At 35.8% G+C, this 19,230-nt stretch overlaps 1 protein-coding gene across 1 annotated transcript in view; it reads right to left on the reverse strand.

The window, feature by feature from the left end:
• LOC110518095 (uncharacterized) overlaps nt 1–19,230 on the reverse strand; it is a 56,967-nt gene that overhangs the window by 32,938 nt on the left and 4,799 nt on the right. The window contains exons 2-5 of the mRNA XM_036989462.2: nt 10,096–10,292; nt 9,691–9,828; nt 9,321–9,459; nt 5,753–5,927 (exon numbers count right to left, since the gene is read on the reverse strand). Coding sequence (XP_036845357.2) covers nt 5,753–5,927; nt 9,321–9,459; nt 9,691–9,828; nt 10,096–10,292 — 649 coding nt within the window. The remainder of the gene's footprint in view (nt 1–5,752; nt 5,928–9,320; nt 9,460–9,690; nt 9,829–10,095; nt 10,293–19,230) is intronic.

The raw sequence follows: 19,230 nt of genomic DNA on the forward strand, positions 1-19,230 counted from the left end.
TACCTAGATATAAAGATAAACTATATAGATATAAAGATAAACTACCTAGATATAAAGATAAACTATATAGATATAAACTACCTAGATATAAAGATAAACTACCTAGATATAAAGATAAACTACCTAGATATAAAGATAAACTACCTAGATATAAAGATAAACTATATTGATATAAAGATAAATTACCTAGATATAAAGATAAACTACCTAGATATAAACTACCTAGATATAAAGATAAACTACCTAGATATAAAGATAAACTATATAGATATAAACTACCTAGATATAAAGATAAACTACCTAGATATAAAGATAAACTATATAGATATAAACTACCTAGATATAAAGATAAACTATATAGATATAAACTACCTAGATATAAAGATAAACTACCTAGATATAAAGATAAACTACCTAGATATAAAGATAAACTACCTAGATATAAAGATAAACTACCTAGATATAAAGATAAACTACCTAGATATAAAGATAAACTACCGAGATATAAAGATATACTACCTAGATATAAATATAAACTATATAGATATAAAGATAAACTACCTAGATATAAACTACCTAGATATAAAGATAAACTACCTAGATATAAAGATAAACTATATTGATATAAAGATAAACTACCTAGATATAAAGATAAACTATATAGATATAAACTACCTAGATATAAAGATAAACTACCTAGATATAAAGATAAACTACCTAGATATAAAGATAAACTACCTAGATGTAAAGATAAACTATATTGATATAAAGATAAACTACCTAGATATAAAGATAAACTATATAGATATAAACTACCTAGATATAAAGATAAACTACCTAGATATAAAGATAAACTACCTAGATATAAAGATAAACTACCTAGATATAAAGATAAACTACCTAGAAATAAAGATAAACTACCTAGATATAAAGATAAACTACCTAGATATAAAGATAAACTACCTAGATATAAACTACCTAGATATAAAGATAAACTACCTAGATATAAAGATAAACTACCTAGATATAAACTACCTAGATATAAAGATAAACTACCTAGATATAAAGATAAACTATATTGATATAAAGATAAACTACCTAGATATAAAGATAAACTATATTGATATAAAGATAAACTACCTAGATATAAACTACCTAGATATAAAGATAAACTACCTAGATATAAAGATAAACTATATTGATATAAAGATAAACTACCTAGATATAAACTACCTAGATATAAAGATAAACTATGTAGATATTAACTACCTAGATATAAAGATAAACTATGAAGATATAAACTACCTAGATATACAGATAAACTATGTAGATATAAACTACCTAGATATAAAGATAAACTATATAGATATAAACTACCTAGATATAAAGATAAACTACCTAGATATAAAGATAAACTATATAGATATAAAGATGAACTATATAGATATAAACTACCGAGATATAAAGATAAACTATATAGATATAAAGATAAACTATGTAGATATAAAGATAAACTACCTAGATATAAAGATAAACTATATAGATATAAAGATAAACTACCTAGATATAAAGATAAACTATATTGATATAAACTACCTAGATATAAACTACCTAGATATAAAGATAAACTACCTAGATATAAAGATAAACTATATAGATATAAAGATAAACTACCTAGATATAAAGATAAACTATATTGATATAAAGATAAACTACCTAGATATAAAGATAAACTATATAGATATAAACTACCTAGATATAAAGATAAACTACCTAGATATAAAGATAAACTATATTGATATAAAGATAAACTACCTAGATATAAACTACCTAGATATAAACTACCTAGATATAAAGATAAACTACCTAGATATAAATATAAACTATATAGATATAAACTACCTAGATATAAAGATAAACTACCTAGATATAAAGATAAACTACATAGATATAAACTACCTAGATATAAAGATAAACTACCTAGATATAAAGATAAACTATATAGATATAAACTACCTAGATATAAAGATAAACTATATAGATATAAACTACCTAGATATAAAGATAAACTACCTAGATATAAAGATAAACTACCTAGATATAAAGATAAACTACCTAGATATAAAGATAAACTACCTAGATATAAAGATAAACTACCTAGATATAAAGATAAACTACCTAGATATAAACTACCTAGATATAAAGATAAACTACCTAGATATAAAGATAAACTATATTGATATAAAGATAAACTACCTAGATATAAAGATAAACTATATAGATATAAACTACCTAGATATAAAGATAAACTACCTAGATGTAAAGATAAACTATATTGATATAAAGATAAACTACCTAGATATAAAGATAAACTATATAGATATAAACTACCTAGATATAAAGATAAACTACCTAGATATAAAGATAAACTACCTAGATATAAAGATAAACTACCTAGATATAAAGATAAACTACCTAGATATAAAGATAAACTACCTAGATATAAAGATAAACTACCTAGATATAAAGATAAACTACCTAGATATAAAGATAAACTACCTAGATATAAAGATAAACTACCTAGATATAAAGATAAACTACCTAGATATAAACTACCTAGATATAAAGATAAACTACCTAGATATAAAGATAAACTATATTGATATAAAGATAAACTACCTAGATATAAAGATAAACTATATTGATATAAAGATAAACTACCTAGATATAAACTACCTAGATATAAAGATAAACTACCTAGATATAAAGATAAACTATATTGATATAAAGATAAACTACCTAGATATAAACTACCTAGATATAAAGATAAACTATGTAGATATAAACTACCTAGATATAAAGATAAACTATGTAGATATAAACTACCTAGATATAAAGATAAACTATGTAGATATAAACTACCTAGATATAAAGATAAACTATATAGATATAAACTACCTAGATATAAAGATAAACTATGTAGATATAAAGTACCTAGATATAAAGATAAACTATGTAGATATAAACTACCCAGATATAAAGATAAACTATGTAGATATAAACTACCTAGATATAAAGATAAACTACCCAGATATAAAGATAAACTACCTAGATATAAACTACCTAGATATAAAGATAAACTACCTAGATATAAAGATAAACTATATAGATATAAACTACCTAGATATAAAGATAAACTACCTAGATATGAAGATAAACTATATAGATATAAACTACCTAGATATAAAGATAAACTACCTAGATATAAAGATAAACTATATAGATATAAACTACCTAGATATAAAGATAAACTACCTAGATATGAAGATAAACTATATAGATATAAACTACCTAGATATAAAGATAAACTACCTAGATATAAAGATAAACTACCTAGATATAAAGATAAACTACCTAGATATAAACTACCTAGATATAAAGATAAACTACCTAGATATAAACTACCTAGATATAAAGATAAACTACCTAGATATAAAGATAAACTATATAGATATAAAGATGAACTACCTAGATATAAACTACCTAGATATAAACTACCTAGATATAAAGATAAACTACCTAGATATAAACTACCTAGATATAAAGACAAACTACCTAGATATAAACTACCTAGATATAAAGATAAACTACCTAGATATAAATTACCTAGATATAAAGATAAACTATATAGATATAAAGATAAACTACCTAGATATAAAGATAAACTATATAGATATAAACTACCTAGATATAAAGATAAACTACCTAGATATAAAGATAAACTACCTAGATATAAAGATAAACTACCTAGATATAAAGATAAACTATATTGATATAAAGATAAATTACCTAGATATAAAGATAAACTACCTAGATATAAACTACCTAGATATAAAGATAAACTATATAGATATAAATTACCTAGATATAAAGATAAACTACCTAGATATAAAGATAAACTACCTGGATATAAAGATAAACTACCTAGATATAAAGATAAACTACCTAGATATAAAGATAAACTACCTAGATATAAAGATAAACTACCTAGATATAAAGATAAACTACCTAGATATAAAGATAAACTACCTAGATATAAAGATAAACTACCTAGATATAAAGATAAACTATATAGATATAAACTACCTAGATATAAAGATAAACTACCTAGATATAAACTACCTAGATATAAAGATAAACTATATAGATATAAACTACCTAGATATAAAGATAAACTACCTAGATATAAAGATAAACTACCTAGATATAAACTACCTAGATATAAAGATAAACTACCTAGATATAAAGATAAACTATATTGATATAAACTACCTAGATATAAAGATAAACTATATTGATATAAACTACCTAGATATAAACTACCTAGATATAAAGATAAACTACCTAGATATAAACTACCTAGATGTAAAAATAAACTATATTGATATAAACTACCTAGATATAAACTACCTAGATATAAAGATAAACTACCTAGATATAAACTACCTAGATGTAAAGATAAACTACCTAGATATAAAGATAAACTATATTGATATAAACTACCTAGATATAAACTACCTAGATATAAAGATAAACTACCTAGATATAAACTACCTAGATATAAAGATAAACTACCTAGATATAAAGATAAACTATATAGATATAAACTACCTAGATATAAAGATAAACTACCTAGATATAAAGATAAACTATATAGATATAAAGATAAACTATATAGATATAAACTACCTAGATATAAAGATAAACTATATAGATATAAAGATAAACTACATAGATATAAAGATAAACTATATTGATATAAACTACCTAGATATAAAGATAAACTATATAGATATAAACTACCTAGATATAAAGATAAACTATATAGATATAAAGATAAACTATATAGATATAAAGATAAACTATATAGATATAAAGATAAACTATATAGATATAAAGATAAACTATATAGATATAAAGATAAACTACCTAGATATAAACTACCTAGATATAAAGATAAACTACCTAGATATAAACTACCTAGATATAAACTACCTAGATATAAAGATAAACTACCTAGATATAAACTACCTAGATATAAAGATAAACTACCTAGATATAAAGATAAACTATATAGATATAAACTACCTAGATATAAACTACCTAGATATAAAGATAAACTATATAGATATAAACTACCTAGATATAAAGATAAACTATATAGATATAAACTACCTAGATATAAACTACCTAGATATAAAGATAAACTATATAAATATAAACTACCTAGATGTAAAGATAAACTACCTAGATATAAAGATAAACTATATAGATATAAACTACCTAGATATAAAGATAAACTATATTGATATAAACTACCTAGATATAAACTACCTAGATATAAAGATAAACTATATTGATATAAACTACCTAGATATAAACTACCTAGATATAAAGATAAACTATATTGATATAAACTACCTAGATATAAACTACCTAGATGTAAAGATAAACTACCTAGATATAAAGAGAAACTATATAGATATAAACTACCTAGATATAAACTACCTAGATATAAAGATAAACTACCTAGATATAAACTACCTAGATATAAACTACCTAGATATGAAGATAAACTACCTAGATATAAAGATAAACTACCTAGATATAAAGATAAACTACCTAGATATAAACTAACTAGATAAAAGATAAACCTAGATATACAGATAAACTATATAGAATATATATGTACCTCTCACTGCAAACTGAACAGGTAGTTTGCAGAGTGTGTTGTTTGAGGTCCTGATAGATTGAGATCCGTCAGTATAGGAGAGAGAGATGGACTGAGTCGGGAAATCCTCCATCACTAACTGAACTGCATATGTTCTAGTGGTATTACTGTTGCCCCAAAATGACAAGGTGCAGTTCTGAGGGAGACAAGATAAAAACAAGATTAAATGTGTTATGGCTACATACATTTTTGACTTTTAAATCAACTATATAAACCTATAGATTCTTGAAGGATATAACTTAATAATGCCTTATGATCTTATTTCAACTGTCGTAAAAATACATTTACAGGAAAGTCACTAGGTAATCCAAGGTTCTCCTATCAGAATGGAAGCCTGCTGCTACCTGGTTCTCCTATCAGAATGGAAGCCTGCTGCTAGCTGGTCATCCTATCAGAATTAAAGCCTGCTGCTACCTGGCTCTCCTATCAGAATTAAAGCCTGCTGCTACCTGGTTCTCCTATCAGAATGGAAGCCTGCTGCTACCTGGTTCTCCTATCAGAATTAAAGCCTGCTGCTACCTGGTTCTCCTATCAAATGGAAGCCTGCTGCTACCTGGTTCTCCTATCAGAATTAAAGCCTGCTGCTACCTGGCTCTCCTATCAGAATTAAAGCCTGCTGCTACCTGGTTCTCCTATCAGAATGAAAGCCTGCTGCTACCTGGCTCTCCTATCAGAATGGAAGCCTGCTGCTACCTGGTTCTCCTATCAGAATGGGGCCTGCTTCTACCTGGTTCTCCTATCAGAATGGGGCCTGCTGCTACCTGGTTCTCCTATCAGAATGGGGCCTGCTGCTACCTGGTTCTCTTATCAGAATGGGGCCTGCTGCTACCTGGTTCTCCTATCAAATGGAAGCCTGCTGCTACCTGGTTCTCCTATCAGAATGGAAGCCTGCTGCTACCTGGTTCTCCTATCAGAATGGGAGCCTGCAGATACCTGGTTCTCCTATCAGAATAGGAGCCTGCTGCTAGCTGGTTCTCCTATCAGAATGGGGCCTGCTGCTACCTGGTTCTCCTATCAGAATGGGGCCTGCTGCTAGCTGGTTCTCCTATCAGAATGGGGCCTGCTGCTACCTTGTTCTCCTATCAGAATGGGGCCTGCTGCTAGCTGGTTCTCTTATCAGAGTGGGGCCTGCTGCTACCTGGTTCTCCTATCAGAATGGGAGCCTTCTGCTACCTGATTCTCCTATCAGAATGGAAGCCTGCTGCTAGCTGGTTCTCCTATCAGAATGGGGCCCTGCTGCTACCTGGTTCTCCTATCAGAATGGGAGCCTGCTGCTACCTGATTCTCCTATCAGAATGGAAGCCTGCTGCTAGCTGGTTCTCCTATCAGAATGGGGCCTGCTGCTACCTGGTTCTCCTATCAGAATGAAAGCCTGTTGCTCCTTGGTTCTCCTATCAGAATAGGAGCCTGCTGCTACCTGGTTCTCCTACCAGAATGGGGCCTGCTGCTAGCTGTATCTAGCTAACCTGATCTTCATCTGAAATAAAGTTTTTATCAATAACCAAATATAGACCCCTAAATTAATCCATGCTTTTGTTACTTCTAGGTTAGACTACTGCAATGCTCTACTTTCCGGCTACCCGGATAAAGCACTAAATAAACTTCAGTTAGTGCTAAATACAGCTGCTAGAATCCTGACTAGAACCAAATAATTTGATCATATTACTCCAGTGCTAGTCTCTCTACACTGGCTTCCTGTCAAAGCAAGGGCTGATTTCAAGGTTTTACTGCTAACCTACAAAGCATTACATGGGCTTGCTCCTACCTATCTCTCCGATTTGGTCCTGCCGTACATACCTACACGTACGCTACGGTCACAAGACGCAGGCCTCCTAATTGTCCCTAGAATTTCTAAGCAAACAGCTGGAGGCAGGAATTTCTCCTATAGAGCTCCATTTTTATGGAATGATCTGCCTACCCATGTCAGAGACGCAAACTCGGTCTCAACCTTTAAGTCCTTACTGAAGACTCATCTCTTCAGTGGGTCATATGATTGAGACTAGTCTGGCCCTGGAGTGGGAAGGTGAACGGAAAGGCTCTGGAGCAACGAACCGCCCTTGCTGTCTTTCCACTGGGATTCTCTGCCTCTAACCCTATTACAGGGTCTGAGTCACTGGCTTACTGGTGCTCTTTCATGCCGTCTCTAGCAGGGGTGTGTCACTTGAGTGGGTTGAGTCACTGACGTGATCTTCCTGTCTGGGTTGGTGCCCCCTCCTTGGGTTGTGCCGTGGCGGAGATCTTTGTGGGCTATACTCATTCTTGTCTCAGGATGGTAAGTTGGTGGTTGAAGATATCCCTCTAGTGGTGTAGGGGCTGTACTTTGGCAAAGTGGGTGGGGTTATATCCTTCCTGTTTGGTCCTGTCCGGGGGTATCATCGGATGGGGCCACAGTGTCTCCTGACCCCTCCTGTCTCAGCCTCCAGTATTTATGCTGCAGTAGTTTATGTGTCGGGGGGCTAGGGTCAGTTTGTTATATCTGGAGTACTTCTCCTGTCTTATCCGGTGTCCTGTGTGAATTTAAGTATGCTCTCTCTAATTCTCTCTTTCTTTCTCTCTCTCGGAGGACCTGAGCCATGCCTCAGGACTACCTGGCATGATGACTCCTTGCTGTCCCCAGTCCACCTGGCCGTGCTGCTGCTCCAGTTTCAACTGTTCTGCCTGCGGCTATGGAATCCTGACCTGATCACCGGACGTGCTACCTGTCCCAGACCTGCTGTTTTCAACTCTCTAGAGACAGCAGGAGCGGTAGAGATACTCTTAATGATCGGCTATGAAAAGCCAACTGCCAACTGACATTTACTCCTGAGGTGCTGACTTGCTGCACCCTCGACAACTACTGTGATTATTATTATTTGACCATGCTGGTCATTTATGAACATTTGAACATCTTGGCCATATTATGTTATAATCTAGTAATGCAGAAAGTCCTATTTATGTTACTCTAACTTACTGTTAAATGACAGTAACCTGCTTTGGCCAGCTGGTTGTTGCCTTGGCATGTTGAATGACAGTAACCTGCTTTGGCCAGCTGGTTGCTGCCCTGCTCTGTTACAATGACAGTAACCTGCTTTGGCCAGCTGGTTGCTGCCCTGCTCTGTTACAATGACAGTAACCTGCTTTGGCCAGCTGGTTGCTGCCCTGCTCTGTTACAATGACAGTAACCTGCTTTGGCCAGCTGGTTGCTGCCCTGCTCTGTTACAATGACAGTAACCTGCTTTGGCCAGCTGGTTGTTGCCTTGGCATGTTGAATGACAGTAACCTGCTTTGGCCAGCTGGTTGTTGCTCTGCTCTGTTACAATGACAGTAACCTGCTTTGGCCAGCTGGTTGTTGCCTTGGCATGTTGAATGACAGTAACCTGCTTTGGCCAGCTGGTTGTTGCTCTGCTCTGTTACAATGACAGTAACCTGCTTTGGCCAGCTGGTTGCTGCCCTGCTCTGTTACAATGACAGTAACCTGCTTTGGCCAGCTGGTTGTTGCCTTCATCATCATAGTCTATTGTTGCTTGTGTTGTTCTATTTGGATATTAACCTCTCTTAGAGTGAAGTCATTAGGGAGGTCACTTGATGTGACACACTCATTCGTTGGTACTGCATATCTGCATCTGACCTCATCCCCGTCTGGATCAAACGACAACAGGTTGAAATCTCTTGGACAATTAGCAGGGACACTGAGAGAGAGAGAGAGAGAGAGAGAGAGAGAGAGAGAGAGAGAGAGACAGACAGACAGACAGACAGACAGACAGACAGACAGACAGACAGACAGACAGACAGACAGACAGACAGAGATTAATTGCAGTGTTTCAGATCTGTTTTCTATTGACTGAATACAACACACAGATTGATAAAATCACTTGTTCGTCAAACTAAATAATTTAACACCGATAAGTAGGAGTATTTACCGCATCAGAGGCATGACAGTGGTCTGTGGAGATCGGTTGACTGTCGTCGTGTCAGACCTGACCCCAAGATCCACATGAGTCCACAGCCTCCAAGCACTAACATAATTATCATTATCTATCCAGTTTCCGCTATCCAATCTGTAATGATAAAGAGACAAAGGTGAAAGGTGAGTTCCAAAAACACATCCTAAACACTGTTGTGATGATGTTCATCATGTACAATACTGTGTGTTTTAACTAATGTGTGTTTTGTCCTTTCTGATGTAATGGGACAATTTGGACATATTGTCTATAAGTACTTTGGTAACCAGGATAAAATAACTGAGCTGTTCCCTGTTACTACAAATCAGGTTCATAATCACACTGGTAACGGATGGAAGATTTGAATAGAAAAGAAACACTCACAGCAGATCAAAGGTCTGTGTGTTATTGGAGACGTGTCTAGTCATGACTCCCTCTGTCTGACACCAGTCCTCAGATATCCCCTGGTCCACGATGTTAAGCACTAAACTGATCTCATTCCCACAGTCCTCACTGATACAATACCAGGTATCAGTTAGGCAGACGGTAGAGTGGAAGGTTGTCTTGTAATCAAGGTCCACCTGCAACGACACACTTCATTAAACCACCACTTCAGACACACTGCAAGACGGCTGTCTTTAACAAGTGTGCAACCTAGATAAATGTTCTGTTTGGTAAGGAGGGTAAGAGAACAAGCAGGAGCAAGGCATTCTTCATATAGCTAAATGCCTTTATCATTATGGTATGTTCAATAGTACAGAACATTCTAAACTCTGATTCATTTCAGCCTTTGTCAGGGATTACAATGATTCAACAAGCCTTCTGTAGAGAACAAACCATGTTCCATCAAGGCCTGAAGAGGGAGTGGTTAGGCACAACAATCATTGGTGGACAATGCTTAGTTATCAACAACAGACATAATCAACTCAAAACAACACTTAGGTATCAACAACAGACATAATCAACTCAAAACAACACTTAGGTATCAACAACAGACATAATCAACTCAAAACAACACTTAGTTATCAACAACAGACAAAATCAACTCAAAACAACACTTAGGTATCAACAATAGATAATATCAATTCAAAACAACACTTAGTTATCAACAATAGATAATATCAACTCATAACAACACTTAGTTATTAACAACAGATAGATAATATCAATTCCAAATGTTGAAATACATATATAATGCCTAGAGAAATTCTACACACCCTCCTTGCACAATTTGATGGCTTAAAATTAAATCTAAATATGGATGAAATGAGATTGTTTTCCTATTCATCTACACACTTTGCATTTATAAAATGAAAGAGACATTGTAAAAGCATTTCCAGATTAATAATAAAAATCACACCATACAAACTAGATGACTTGGGGGGGTGGTAATCTAATGGTGATCCCTTGTAGAAGTCATTTAGAAGCAGCACGTTTTGACGAGTGGGTAGACTCTCACTAGGCACTGTATTGTCATAATGCTAATTAAAGCCTGAAATACTGAGAAGACGTGAATAGGAGTGGGTATCAGTAGTGAGTGGGTATAAGTAGTGAATAAGAGTGGGTATAAGTAGTGAATAGGAGTGGGTATAAGTAGTGAATAGGAGTGGGTATAAGTAGTGAGTGGGTATAAGTAGTGAATAGGAGTGGGTATAAGTAGTGAATAGGAGTGGGTATAAGTAGTGAATAGGAGTGGGTATCAGTAGTGAGTGGGTATAAGTAGTGAATAGGAGTGGGTATAAGTAGTGAATAGTAGTGGGTATAAGTAGTGAGTGGGTATAAGTAGTGAATAGGAGTGGGTATAAGTAGTGAATAGGAGTGGGTATAAGTAGTGGATAGGAGTGGGTATAAGTAGTGAATAGGAGTGTGTATAAGCAGTGAATAGTAGTGGGTATAAGTAGTGAATAGAAGTGGGTATAAGTAGTGGATAGGAGTGGGTATAAGTGATTAGGAGTTTGTATAAGTGAATAGGAGTGGGTATAAGTAGTGAATAGGAGTGGGTATAAGTAGTGAATAGGAGTGGGTATAAGTAGTGAATAGGAGTGGGAATTTAGCAGTGAATAGGAGTGGGTATAAGTAGTGAATAGTAGCGGGTATAAGCAGTGAATAGGAGTGTGTATCAGCAGTGAATAGTAGTGGGTATAAGTAGTGAATAGAAGTGGGTAAAAGTAGTGAATATGAGTGGGTATAAGTGGTGAATAGGAGTGGGTATCAGTAGTGAATAGGAGCGGGTATAAGTAGTGAATATGAGTGGGTATAAGTGGTGAATAGGAGTGGGTATCAGTAGTGAATAGTAGCGGTCACCAGCAGTGAATTGGAGAGGGTATAAGTAGTGAATAGGAGTGGGTATAAGTAGTGAATAGGAGTGGGTATAAGTAGTGAATAGGAGTGGGCATAAGTAGTGAATAGGAGTGGGTATAAGTAGTGAATAGAAGTGGGTATAAGTAGCGAATAGGAGTGGGCATAAGTAGTGAATAGCAGTGGGTATAAGTAGTGAATAGGAGCAGGTATAAGTAGTGAATAGGAGTGGGTATAAGCGGTGAATAGGAGCGTGTATAAGTAGTGAATAGGAGTGGGTATAAGTAGTGAATAGGAGTGTGTATAAGCAGTGAATAGTAGTGGGTATAAGTAGTGAATAGAAGTGGGTAAAAGTAGTGAATAGGAGTGGGTGTCAGCAGTGAATAGGAGTGGGTATAAGTAGTGGATAGGAGTGGGTATAAGTAGTGAATAGGAGTGGGTATAAGTAGTGGATAGGAGTGGGTATACGTGAATAGGAGTGGATATAAGTAGTGAATAGGAGTGGGTATCAGCAGTGAATAGTAGTGGGAATAAGTAGTGGATAGGAGTGGGTATAAGTAGTGAATAGGAGTGGGTATAAGTAGTGGATAGGAGTGGGTATACGTGAATAGCAGTGGGTATAAGTAGTGAATAGGAGTTGGTATAAGTAGTAAATAGGAGTGGGTATCATCAGTGAATAGGAGTGGGTATAAGTGGTGAATAGGAGTGGGTATAAGTAGTGAATAGAAGTGGGTAAAAGTAGTGAATAGGAGAGGGTATCAGCAGTGAATAGGAGTGGGAATAGGTTGTGAATAGGAGCAGGTATAAGTAGTGAATAGGAGTGGGTATAAGTAGTGGATAGGAGTGGGTACAAGTGAATAGCAGTGGGTATAAGTAGTGAATAGGAGTGGGTAAAAGTAGTGAATAGGAGTGGGTATCAGCAGTGAATAGGAGTGGGTATAAGTGGTGAATAGGAGCGGGTATAAGTAGTGAATATGAGAGGGTATAAGTGGTGAATAGGAGTGGTTATCAGTAGTGAATATTAGTGGTTACCAGCATTGAGTGGGTATAAGTAGAGCATAGGAGTGGGTATAAGTAGTGAATAGAAGTGGGTATAAGTAGTGAATAGCAGTGGGCATAAGTAGTAGAGAGGAGTGGGCATAAGTAGTGAACAGGAGTGGGTATAAGTAGTGAATTGTAGCAGGAATAAGTAGCGAATAGGAGTGGGTATAAGTAGTGAATAGGAGTGGGTATAAGTAGTGAATAGGAGTTGGTAGCAGCAGTGAATCGGAGTGGGAATAAGTATTGAATAGGAGTGGGTATAAGTAGTGTATAGGAGTGGGTATAAGTAGTGAATAGTAGTGGGTATAAGTAGTGGATAGGAGTGGGTATAAGTAGTGAATATAAGTGGGTATAAGTAGTGAATAGGAGTGGATAAAAGTAGTGAATAAGAGTGGGTAAAAGTAGTGAAAATGAGTGGGTATCAGCAGTGAATAGGAGTGGGTATAAGTAGTGGACAGGAGTTGGTATAAGTAGTGAATAGGAGTGGGTATAAGTAGTGAATAGGAGTGGGTATCAGTAGTGAATAGGAGTGGGTAAAAGTAGTGAAAATGAGTGGGTATCAGCAGTGAATAGGAGTGGGTATAAGTAGTGGACAGGAGTGGGTATAAGTAGTGAATAGGAGTGGGTATAAGTAGTGAATAGTAGTGGGTATAAGTAGTGAATAGGAGTGGGTGACGTTAGTGCATAGTAGTGGGTATATGTAGTGAATAGGAGTGGGAATATGTAGTGAATAGTAGTGGGTATAAGCAGGGAATAGGAGCGGGCATAAGTGGTGAATAGGAGCGGGTATAAGTAGTGAATAGGAGCGGGTATAAGTAGTGAATAGGAGTGGGTATAAGCAGTGAATAGTAGTGGGTATAAGTAGTGAATAGAAGTGGGTAAAAGTAGTGAATAGGAGTGGGTATAAGTAGTGAATAGGAGTGGTTATCAGCAGTGAATAGGAGTGGGTATAAGTAGTGAATAGGAGTGGGTATAAGCAGTGAATATTACTGGGTATAAGTAGTGAATAGGAGTGGGTATCAGCAGTGAATAGGAGTGGGTATAAGTAGTGAATAGGAGTGGGTATCAGCAGTGAATAGGAGTGGGTATAAGTAGTGGATAGGAGTGGGTATCAGCCGTGAATAGGAGCGGGTATAAGTAGTAGATAGGAGTGGGTATAAGTAGTGAATAGGAGTGGGTATAAGTAGTGAATAGGAGTGGTTATCAGCAGTGAATAGGAGTGGGTATAAGTAGTGAATAGGAGTGGGTATAAGTAGTGAATATTACTGGGTATAAGTAGTGAATAGGAGTGGGTATAAGTAGTGAATATTAGTGGGTATAAGTAGTGAATAGGAGTGGGTATAAGTATTGGGTATAAGTAGTGAATAGTAGTGGGTATAAGTATTGAATAGGAGTGGGGATAAGAAGTGGGTATAAGAAGTGAATAGTAGCGGGTATACATAGTGAATAGGAGTGGGTATATGTAGTGAATAGGAGTGGGTATAAGCAGTGAATAGGAGCGGGTATAAGTAGTAGATAGGAGTGGGTATAAGTAGTGAGTAGGAGTGGGTAAAAGTAGTGAATAGGAGTGGTTATCAGCAGTGAATAGGAGCGGGTATAAGTAGTAGATAGGTGTGGGTGTAAGTAGTGAATAAGAGCGGGTATAAGTAGTGAATAGTAGTGGGTATATGTAGGGAATAGGAGTGGGTATAAGTAGTGAATAGTAGTGGGTATATGTAGTGAATAGGAGTGGGTATAAGTAGTGAATAGTAGTGGGTATAAGTAGTGAATAGGAGCGGGTATAAGTATTGGGTATAAGTAGTGAATAGTAGTGGGTATAAGTATTGAATAGGAGTGGGGATAAGAAGTGGATATAAGTGGTGAATAGCAGTGGGTATAAGTACTGAATAGGAGCGGGTGTAAGTAGTGAATAGTAGTGGGTATATGTAGTGAATAGGAGTGGGTATTAGTAGTGAATAGGAGTGGGTAAAAGTAGTGAATAGGAGTGGGTATCAGCAGTGAATAGGAGTAGGTATAAGTAGTGGATATGAGTGGGTATCAGTAGTGAATATGAGTGGGTATAAGTAGTGAATATGAGTGGGTATAAGTAGTGGGTATAAGTAGTGAATAGGAGTGGGTATAAGTAGTGAAAATGAGTGGGTATCAGCAGTGAATAGGAGTGGGTATAAGTAGTGGACAGGAGTTGGTATAAGTAGTGAATAGGAGTGGGTATAAGTAGTGAATAGGAGTGGGTATCAGTAGTGAATAGGAGTGGGTAAAAGTAGTGAAAAAGAGTGGGTATCAGCAGTGAATAGGAGTGGGTATAAGTAGTGGACAGGAGCGGGTATAAGTAGTGAATAGGAGTGGGTATAAGTAGTGAATAGTAGTGGGTATAAGTAGTGAATAGGAGTGGGTGACGTTAGCGCATAGTAGTGGGTATATGTAGTGAATAGGAGTGGGTATAAGCAGGGAATAGGAGTGGGCATAAGTGGCGAATAGGAGCGGGTATAAGTAGTGAATAGGAGCGGGTATAAGTAGTGAATAGGAGTGGGTATAAGCAGTGAATAGGAGTGGGTATAAGTAGTGGATAGGAGTGGGTATAAGTGAATAGGAGTGTGTATAAGTAGTGAATAGGAGTGGGTATAAGTAGTGAATAGGAGTGGGTATCAGTAGTGAATAGGAGTGAGTAAAAGTAGTGAAAATGAGTGGGTATCAGCAGTGAATAGGAGTGGGTATAAGTAGTGGACAGGAGTTGGTATAAGTAGTGAATAGGAGTGGGTATAAGTAGTGAATAGGAGTGGGTATCAGTAGTGAATAGGAGTGGGTAAAAGTAGTGAAAATGAGTGGGTATCAGCAGTGAATAGGAGTGGGTATAAGTAGTGGACAGGAGCGGGTATAAGTAGTGAATAGGAGTGGGTATAAGTAGTGAATAGTAGTGGGTATAAGTAGTGAATAGGAGTGGGTGACGTTAGCGCATAGTAGTGGGTATATGTAGTGAATAGGAGTGGGAATATGTAGTGAATAGTAGTGGGTATAAGCAGGGAATAGGAGTGGGCATAAGTGGTGAATAGGAGCGGGTATAAGTAGTGAATAGGAGCGGGTATAAGTAGTGAATAGGAGTGGGTATAAGCAGTGAATAGGAGTGGGTACAAGTAGTGGATAGGAGTGGGTATAAGTGAATAGGAGTGTGTATAAGTAGTGAATAGGAGTGGGTATAAGTAGTGAATAGGAGTGGGTATAAGTAGTGGATAGGAGTGGGTATAAGTGAATAGGAGTGTGTATAAGTAGTGAATAGGAGTGGGTATAAGTAGTGAATAGGAGTGGGTATCAGCAGTGAATAGGAGTGGGTATAAGTAGTGGATAGGAGTGGGTATAAGTGAATAGGAGTGTGTATAAGTAGTGAATAGGAGTGGGTATAAGTAGTGAATAGGAGTGGGTATCAGCAGTGAATAGGAGTGGGTATAAGTGGCGAATAGGAGTGGGTATAAGTAGTGGATAGGAGTGGGTATAAGTGAATAGGAGTGTGTATAAGTAGTGAATAGGAGTGGGTATAAGTAGTGAATAGGAGTGGGTATCAGCAGTGAATAGGAGTTGGTATAAGTGGTGAATAGGAGCGGGTATAAGTAGTGAATATGAGTGGGTATAAGTGGTGAATATGAGTGGGTATCAGTAGTGAATAGTAGTGTGTATAAGTAGTGAATAGGAGTGGGTATCAGCAGTGAATAGGAGTGGGAATAAGTAGTGAATAGTAGTGGGTCTAAGTAGTGAATAGGAGTGGGTATAAGTAGTGAATAGTAGTGGGTATAAGTAGTGGATAGGAGTGGGTATAAGTAGTGAATAGGAGTGGGTATAAGCAGTGAATAGGAGTGGGTAAAGTAGTGAATAGGAGTGGGTATCAGCAGTGAATAGGAGTGGGTATAAGTAGTGAATATGAGTGTGTATGAGTAGTGAATAGGAGTGGGTATAAGTAGTGGATAGGAGTGGGTAAAAGTAGTGAATAGGAGTGGGTATAAGTAGTGAATAGGAGTAGGTATACATAGTGAATAGGAGTGGTTATAAGTGGTGAATATGAGTGGGTATAAGTAGTGAATATGAGTGTGTAAAAGTAGTGAATAGTAGTTGGTATAAGTAGTGGATAGGAGTGGGTATAAGTAGTGAATATGAGAGGGTATAAGTAGTGAAAAGGAGTGGGTAAAAGTAGTGAATAGGAGTGGGTATCAGCAGTGAATAGGAGTGGGAATAAGTATTGGATAGGAGTGGGTATAAGCAGTGAATAGGAGTGGTATAAGTAGTGAATAGGAGTGGGTATACATAGTGAATAGGAGTGGGTATAAGTAGTGAATAGGAGTAGGTATCAGCAGTGAATAGGAGCGGGTATAAGTAGTAGATAGGAGTTGGTATAAGTAGTGAATAGGAGTGGCTATAAGTTGTGAATAGGAGTGGGTATATGTAGTGAATAGGAGTGGGTATAAGTAGTGAATTGTAGTGGGTATAAGTAGTGAATAGGAGTGGGTATAACTATTGGGTATAAGTAGTGAATAGTAGTGGGTATAAGTATTGAATAGGAGTGGGGATAAGAAGTGGGTATAAGTGGTGAATAGCAGTGGGTATAAGCAGTGAATAGTAGTGGTATAAGTAGTGAATAGACGTGGGTATATGTATTGAATAGGAGTGGGCATAAGTAGTGAATATGAGTGGGTAAAAGTAATGAATTAGAGTGGGTATCAGCAGTGAATAGGAGTGGGTATAAGTAGTGGATATGAGTGGGTATAAGTAGTGAATATGAATGGGTATAAGTAGTGAATGTGAGTGGGTATAAGTAGTGGGTATAAGTAGTGAATAGGAGTGGGTAAAAGTAGTGAATATGAGTGGGTATCAGCAGTGAATAGGAGTGGGTATAAGTAGTGGACAGGAGTGGGTATAAGTAGTGAATAGGAGTGGGTATAAGTAGTGAATAGGAGTGGGTATAAGTAGTGCATAGGAGTGGGTATAAGTAGTGAATGGGAGTGGCTGTATGTAGTGAATAGTAGTGGGTATATGCTGTGAATGGGAGTGGAAATATGTAGTGAATAGTAGTGGATATAAGTAGTGAATGGGAGCAGGTATAAGTAGTGAATAGGAGTTGGTATAAGAAGTTAGAAAAGTAGAGCCATACATGACAAAGACCACTAGAGGGCAGCAAACATGCACCACAGACCAAAAGGGAAACATGCGTTCCATTCTCTCGTCTAGAGTCCATTTTACAAGCCTGTTGAGCTGAGAATAGGTTTCCAAAACGTACTTAATTTACAAATTGATCGGTAATATGAAGGATCATGTTTTACAGCTTTGTTTTAAAGATTTGTGATGTACATTCTTGTATTATTTGATATTTTTCCCTGTTTGGAAACTCCTTGAATGTTTATGGTAAATTCTGGTAGTTTACTGGTAAATGCTGGTAGTTTACTGGTAAATGCTGGTAGTTAACTGGTAAATGCTGGTAGTTTACTGGTACATTTAGAAAGTTACCAGTAATACTCAAACCCTGTGAAGAACGTATTTTTCAAGATGACATCAGGAACAAATAAGCATTTTTCTCAGTTGAAGAAAAAACGTAGATATAGATATAGATCTGTATTTTTGTGTCTTTTACTTTTGGTTTTGAACACTTTTTTTATATATATATATATATATATATTTATTACACCTTTATTTAACCAGGTCAGTTGAGAACAAGTTCTCATTTACATCTGTGACCTGGCCAAGATAAAGCAAAGCAGTGCGACACAAACAACAACAACACAGAGTTACACATGAAATAAACAAACGTACAGTCAATAACACAAGAGAAAAAATAAAGTCTATGTACAGTGTGTACAAATGAGGTAAGGAATGGCATGAGGAGGTAAGGCAATAAATAGGCCATAGTGGTGAAATAATTACAATTTAGCATTAACACTGGAGTGATAAATGTGCAGATGATGATGTGCAAGTAGAGATATTGGGGTGTAAAGGAGAAAGAAAAACAAACAATATGGGGGATGAGGTAGTTGGGTGGGCTATATACTATATATTTACAGATGATATTGGGCTATTGACAGACTGACTGTGTACAGGTACAGGTACAATGATCGGTAAGCTGCTCTGACAGCTGATGATTACAATTAGTGAGGGAGATATAAGACTTCAGCTTCACTGATTTTTGCAATTCGTTCCAGTCAT

The sequence above is a fragment of the Oncorhynchus mykiss genome, chromosome 10 (assembly GCF_057628025.1).
Source record: "Oncorhynchus mykiss isolate SJ-2025 chromosome 10, ASM5762802v1, whole genome shotgun sequence".
Taxonomy (NCBI): Eukaryota; Metazoa; Chordata; class Actinopteri; order Salmoniformes; family Salmonidae; genus Oncorhynchus; species Oncorhynchus mykiss.